At 37.5% G+C, this 6,709-nt stretch overlaps 1 protein-coding gene across 4 annotated transcripts in view; it reads right to left on the bottom strand.

The window, feature by feature from the left end:
• Nucleotides 1-6,709, bottom strand: part of DTNBP1 (dystrobrevin binding protein 1) — a 54,213-nt gene that overhangs the window by 29,984 nt on the left and 17,520 nt on the right. For all 4 annotated transcript variants that reach the window (XM_083360677.1, XM_083360678.1, XM_083360676.1 and 1 more), the window contains exons 4-6: nt 3,485-3,545; nt 1,560-1,692; nt 5-137 (exon numbers count right to left, since the gene is read on the bottom strand). In XM_083360677.1, the coding sequence (XP_083216803.1) occupies nt 5-137; nt 1,560-1,692; nt 3,485-3,545 (327 nt within the window). The remainder of the gene's footprint in view (nt 1-4; nt 138-1,559; nt 1,693-3,484; nt 3,546-6,709) is intronic.

The following is a 6,709-nucleotide window of genomic DNA, read 5'->3' as shown; positions in this document are numbered from 1 at the left end:
TTACCGTTTTGTCTTCTTGTAATTTTCAAGCTGTAATATTTGCATATGCTTGTACCTTTGCAATTCACATTGTCCACAAAGATCTTCAAGATATAATAAATGCTGCTCCATTTCTTTAAAATGTGCTTCCAATTGGACTTTTGTTAATGAAACATTCAAACAAAGTTAAGTATCACTTCTCAAAATAGATCATAATCACTTTTGATACAATTTCATGCTAAAGAACCTCATGCATTATAACATACACTACCAGAACCCCAAGCTCTCACAACAGGACATTTCAAGAAACAAACATAAAGAAAGATTCATGGACAATTTTTTCATGCTGCCATGAACTATTTTCACGGGAAATTCTCTTTTCCATTTCACAGACACCATGACAAAGTGGGTACAGCGAATGACGTATTAAAGGGAAAGAGGAAGTGTCACAGGACACCTGCTTCCCTTTCAATCCTAACTTAGCTTCCCAAAAGGCAATTTGGAGAAGACTAATTGGGATGGTTGGTTACATAATACACAATATTTTTCAAGGGTTTTCTAAAATAATTATTCAAGAAATGAAGCTCCTGAGCAACAACTACTTAATTTCTCCCCAAATCAAAAATGATTCAGCATATTTCTCAAATTAATCCAAAAGTGAGAATATCAATTTGGCAGTTATTTCTAAGCCATAAAAAGCACTGCAATCATGGTAATTCTCAGAAGAATAACATCTGCTAATGATTACAATGCTTTCTGCCCCTACAGCACTGCATAAGGACACCAGAAAGCCACCCTTTCATTCCCCTTCATCACTGTGGTCAATATTCTACAGTATAGTGAAAGATAAGATGGGAAGCTCAGAATTCATTTTCTGTCTCGGAGAATCAAAACTAAAATAAACTAAATAAATTTTGACTTATAAAGTTCAGCTCTTTTTTCTAGGGCAGATTTTCACAAAGCAAAGTCATTTGTAGATGACAAAAGAGAGCACCATATCTTTTCTGCTGTCGGTGCTGGAGGTAGGGAATTTTCTTTTGTGGCTTTCAAATGGGTACATTATTGTATTAGCAAAAATTGACTTTACAGTCTACCACTTCCTCCTTCATCTGTTTGAAATTGCAAGTATTATAGCTTTCACACTTTTCTGGATTTCATCTTTTCTGTTTACTGTTTTTATAACAAATCCAATTTATATTAATTTGAGCTGTCCTACTAATGATATTGCCTAGCTGTTCTGTTTTCAACAAAAAAGAATTAGCACCAATAATAAAAAAGCTAATCTCAAGCCAACGATTTGAAAAACTAGTCCTTGAGAACCCCCTACTGAGTACTTTTAAAAATACATTTGTTACAGAGAATTATTTGCTTACAAGGATTTTTCAAAGTCTGCAATATTGCACCCTCCTAAAATAATATGCCCCCCCTCTTGTGAATATAATGATTTAATTGGGGTTTGCATTCAGTGAAAAGTAAATGTACCTCTCATTTTTAACAAGTATCAGTGATGTGATGATATCTTCTTTCTAATGATCTGAGTATAATTCTACAAATAAGAATCAAACTGAATGCATACTTACTCAGGCTAGCTGTTGTAGATTCCAAGCCTGCCAGAAATACTGGAATTTGTTGGAGCTGGTCTTGAAGGTCCAAGAGACCACTTCTCTTTTTCTCCCAATGGGCAGAAAGCATTACAACTTCACTATCCACCAGCTGAAATTATTAAAAGTCAAGAATATAATTATAGATAGCAAATTTCTTATATAGTTTTCAAACTAAAGCCTTGAGTGATTTCCTAGCTGCAGAGTTCCATTCTCACTTAGCTGTAAGTAAAATAACTAATTTAGAGCAATTAATTCTACGGCCCTCATAGTTTTCAATTAAATTCAATATATTTCAGCATAGTACAAAACTGATATTTCAAAAAGAATGCCTGTTTTGTAACTATTGTCTTTTAAAAATATATAAATATATAACTAAGTATTTGTCCTGATAGATTTTTAAGTTTATACACTCTTGAGTTGGTCTTACATACAATATTTTCTTTCTTCAAACATCTAAGATGCCATTAACACAGTGACATTCAAAGCTTAGAACTGGAGCAAATAAATCTGTTATAAGTATAAATAATAGCAGCTTCATATGTCAGAGTAAGTATAATGTGGCTTCCCAGGTTTTCGCACTGCATGCTGTCTTATTCGAAAACCACTGAGACAGTTAAAAGAAACAGAGCCATTATTAATTTAATGTTAATCTGGATTAATTTTAGCAGAGTGAATTGAAATAAACAATACAAAACAATATGTAACTGTCAATTCAGTTTAGTTTTTTAACTAATCCAGTGCCTCTAAGTTAATTTGGAAAACAAACTATTTCAAAATCCAGACAAATTTTATAAAGGCATCTGATTTAACATTTTATTTTGGAAAATGAGTCAAATCATTTAAAAAACTATTTGAATTTCTGAATGAATATTGCATTTTCTACAAGACTAATAAGCATAATATTTGCTAGATATGTTTATGTGAATACATTTGGTGATTTTAGAGGGTGTCTTTAGTTTAATAACTAATTCAATTAAAATCATGAGGTATCAAATGAACTGCCATCAATGTTATATTGCATTGCACTGAGAAGAAACAATAGATCTGGTCTAAACCGCTACAGAGCCAGCGGTTCAAGCATGTTTAGAAACGATGCCTTCATGGAGACTGACTATATAGATATTACTGGTAGTCCTCAACTTACGACAATTGGGACCAGAATTTCTGTTACTAAAGTCACATTCAATATCACAATCTTTTTCGCCATGGCTAAATGAATCACTGCAAATATTAAGTGAGTCATGTGGTCGTTAAGCGAAACCAGCTTCCCCCATTGACTTTGCTTGTTGAAAGCTAACTGGGAAAGGCAAAAATGGCAAACACATGACCCCAGGACACTGCAACTCTCATAAATATATGCCAATTGCCAATGCCCAAATTTTGATAATGTGACTCGGGATTCTGCAATGGTTGTAAATGCGAGAACTGGTTGTAAGTCACTTTTTTTCAGTGTGGTTGTAACTTTTAATTGTTGCTAAATGAATGTTTCCAAGTCAAGGACTACCTGTATTTGATAATCTACATTTGTATTGCAAAAGTTTTAAAGATTCCAGTGAAGCTTTCCTGATGTGTGTTTAGAACTCTGTTTAGCACTCTGAAGGATCATAAACAACCATCTACTTTATGCAAAGGTATCATTTTGTGATACAAATACTGTGCTTATTGTGCTATAACTGGGTCTAAACCTGCAAGTCATCAGTTTGCATTATACCCGGAATACTACTAAATTGTTACATATATTTCAACATTACAGAGCCTCTAAAACCATCATGCAAGATTCCTGCAAACACAATATAGAGAATATTCATTTAAATGACAGCCATGTTTACTTCCTAAATGCTAAACATTCAAATAGCAGTGCTCATTTTTAATTAAACTTTTCCATATTATGTTTATATCACCTCTCCAGTTTTTGCACACTCTTTTGCTCCTTTGTGAAGCGCTGCCCAGGAATCTTCATACCTTCCCAAAAGGAAACAGAAATAGCATTAATATTTATACTTAAAATATAAACTTACAAAATGCTGCTCATCTGACGTGTTTTATATACATACACACACATACACACATATATCTGTGTGTGTGTATATATATATACAGTCATGCTCAAAATTGTTGGCACCCCAGAAATTTTTCCAGAAAATCAAGTATTTCTCACAGAAAAGTATTGCAGGAACATATGTTTTGCTATACACAGGTTTATTCCCTTTGTATGTATTGGAACACAACAAAAAAAGGGAGGAAAAAAAGCAAATTGGACATAATGTCAAACAAAACTCCAAAAATGGGCTGGACAAAATTATTGGCACCCTTAATTTAATATTTGGTTGCACACCCTTTGGAAAAAATAACTGAAATCAGTCGCTTCCTATAACCATCAATAAGCTTCTTACACCTCTCACCCGGAATTTTGGACCATTCTTCCTTTGCAAACTGCTCCAGGTCTCTCTTATTGGAAGGGCGCCTTTTCCCAACAGCAATTTTAAGATCTCTCCACAGGTGTTCAATGGGATTCAGATCTGGACTCATTGCTGGCCACTTCAGAACTCTCCAGCACTTTCTTGCCATCCATTTCTGGGTGCTTTTTGACGTATGTTTGGGGTCATTGTCCTGCTGGAAGACCCAAGATCTCGGACGCAAACCCAGCTTTCTGACACTGGGCTCTACAGTGTGACCCAAAATCCTTTGGTAATCCTCAGATTTCATGATCTCTTGCACACATTCAAGGCACCCAGTGCCAGAGGCAGCAAAACAACCCCAAAACATCATTGAACCTCCACCACATTTCACTGTAGGTACTGTGTTCTTTTCTTTGTAGGCCTCATTTTATTTTCGGTAAACAGTAGAATGATGTGCTTTACCAAAAAGCTCTATCTTGGTCTCATCTGTCCACAAGACATTTTCCCAGAAGGATTTTGGCTTACTCAAGTACATTTTAGCAAACTCTAATCTTGCTTTTTTATGTCTCTGTGTCAGCAGTGGGGTCCTCCTGGGTCTCCTGCCATAGCATTTCATTTAAATGTCGACGGATAGTTTGCGCTGACACTGATGCTCCCTGAGCCTGCAGGACAGCTTGCATTCCTTTGGAACTTGTTTGGGGCTGCTTATCCACCATCCAGACTATCCTGCGTTGCAAGCTTTCATCAATTTTTCTCTTCTGTCCACGACCAGGGAGATTCGCTACAGTGCCATGGGTTGCAAACTTCTTGATAATGTTACGCACTGTGGACAAAGGCAAATCTAGATCTCTGGAGATGGACTTGTAACCTTGAGATTGTTGATATTTGTCCACAGTTTTGGTTCTCAAGTCCTCAGACAGTTCTCTTCTCCTCTTTCTGTTGTCCATGCTTAGTGTGGCACACACAGACACACAATGCAAAGACTAAGTGAACTTCTCTCCTTTTTATCTGCTTTCAGGTGTGATTTTTATATTGCCCACACCTGTTACTTGCCCAAGGTGAGTTTAAAGGAGCATCACATGCTTGAAACAATTTTGTTTACCCACAATTTTGAAAGGGTGCCAATAATTTTGTCCGGCCCATTTTTGGAGTTTTGTTTGACATTATGTCCAATTTGCTTTTTTTTCCTCCCTTTTTTGTTGTGTTCCAATACATACAAAGGGAATAAACCTGTGTATAGCAAAACATGTGTTCCTGCAATACTTTTCTGTGATAAATACTTGATTTTCTGGAAAAATTTCTGGGGTGCCAACAATTTCGAGCATGACTATATATGTGTGTGTGTGTGTATGTATGTGTATGTATGTGTATGTATGTGTATGTATATATATATATATATATATATATATGTTTTCTGAGGTTTTCGCGGGTGCCTGTATGTGGATCCTTGGTTTTTCGGGTTTTTCCCCGCGTAGAATTAAAGGTGTAGGCGCAACGTTTCGATGGAATCCCATCCATCATCATCAGGCTTCTGTTTCCTTCTTCTGGGAGAAGCATGTGGCTGTTTGTTCCTCTTTTTTAAACTGCCAGAGGGGGTGTGTTCTGTGGAGGTGTGCTCTGATTGGGTAGGGGACCAAGTGTGTTCTGATTGGGTGGGAGTGTGTTTTGAATGGTGGGGGTGTTCTGATTGGGTGGGGGTGTGTTCTGAGTGGATGGGCTGGTCTCAGCTGCCAGCTCCAGACCTGAGCTGGTGAGTTGTGCTGCTTTTGTTCGGCTTCGTGTTTGTGGTGGTGCCATGTTTTTATAGTGGGTGTCAGTTTGCTTATTGTGTGGTTTGGAGGGGTTTAAAGTGGCTGATGTTGCAGCTGTAGTTAGGTTTCTGTTTTGTGGTTGTGTGTCTTTATCGTTGTGGGTTCGGATTTGCTTTTTGAATGGTTGTGTGGTGGTGATGTCATGTGATGTTATCATGAGTTTGGGTCTGGTATCATTCTTGGTGGTTGGGCTTCGTCTGTCAATCAAGGCGGGTTTCCAAATGGCTGGTAGACGAGAGGTATCATCTCGTTTATTCATGCTGTGGGGGCGTTTTTCTATCTCAATGGCTTCTCTGATTATTCTGTTGTTAAAATGTTCAATTTTGGCAATAGTTTTGGTTTTTTTAAAATCAATTTCATGTCCCGTGGCTTCAAAGTGTTGGACCAGGGATGAAGTTTGTTCTCCCTTTCTGAGTGAGTTTTTGTGCTCTTCAATGCGTGCACTTATTCTTCTGTTGGTCTGTCCGATGTATGTGGTGGGGCAGGTGGTGCATGGGATTTCGTATACTCCTTGGTTTTCTAACCCAATTATGTCCTTGGGGTTTCTTAGGATGGTGGATATTTTTCTGTCTGTGTAGAATGCTGTTTTGATGTTGTGTTTTTGGAGGACCTTGCTGATTCTGTCTGTGGTCCCTTTTAAGTATGGGAGGAGGGCTTTGCCATTTTCTTCTTCTCAGACCTGAGCCAAGACAGAGAACAAGAAAATGGCAAAGCCCTCCTCCCATACTTAAAAGGGACCACAGACAGAATCAGCAAGGTCCTCCAAAAACACAACATCAAAACAGCATTCTACACAGACAGAAAAATATCCACCATCCTAAGAAACCCCAAGGACATAATTGGGTTAGAAAACCAAGGAGTATACGAAATCCCATGCACCACCTGCCCCACCACATACATCGGACAGACCAACAGA

Source organism: Vipera ursinii (assembly GCF_947247035.1).
Source record: "Vipera ursinii genome assembly, chromosome: 3".
NCBI lineage: Eukaryota > Metazoa > Chordata > Lepidosauria > Squamata > Viperidae > Vipera > Vipera ursinii.
The sequence above is the reverse complement of the archived record's forward strand: the minus strand, read 5'-3'. Positions and strand labels throughout refer to the sequence as shown.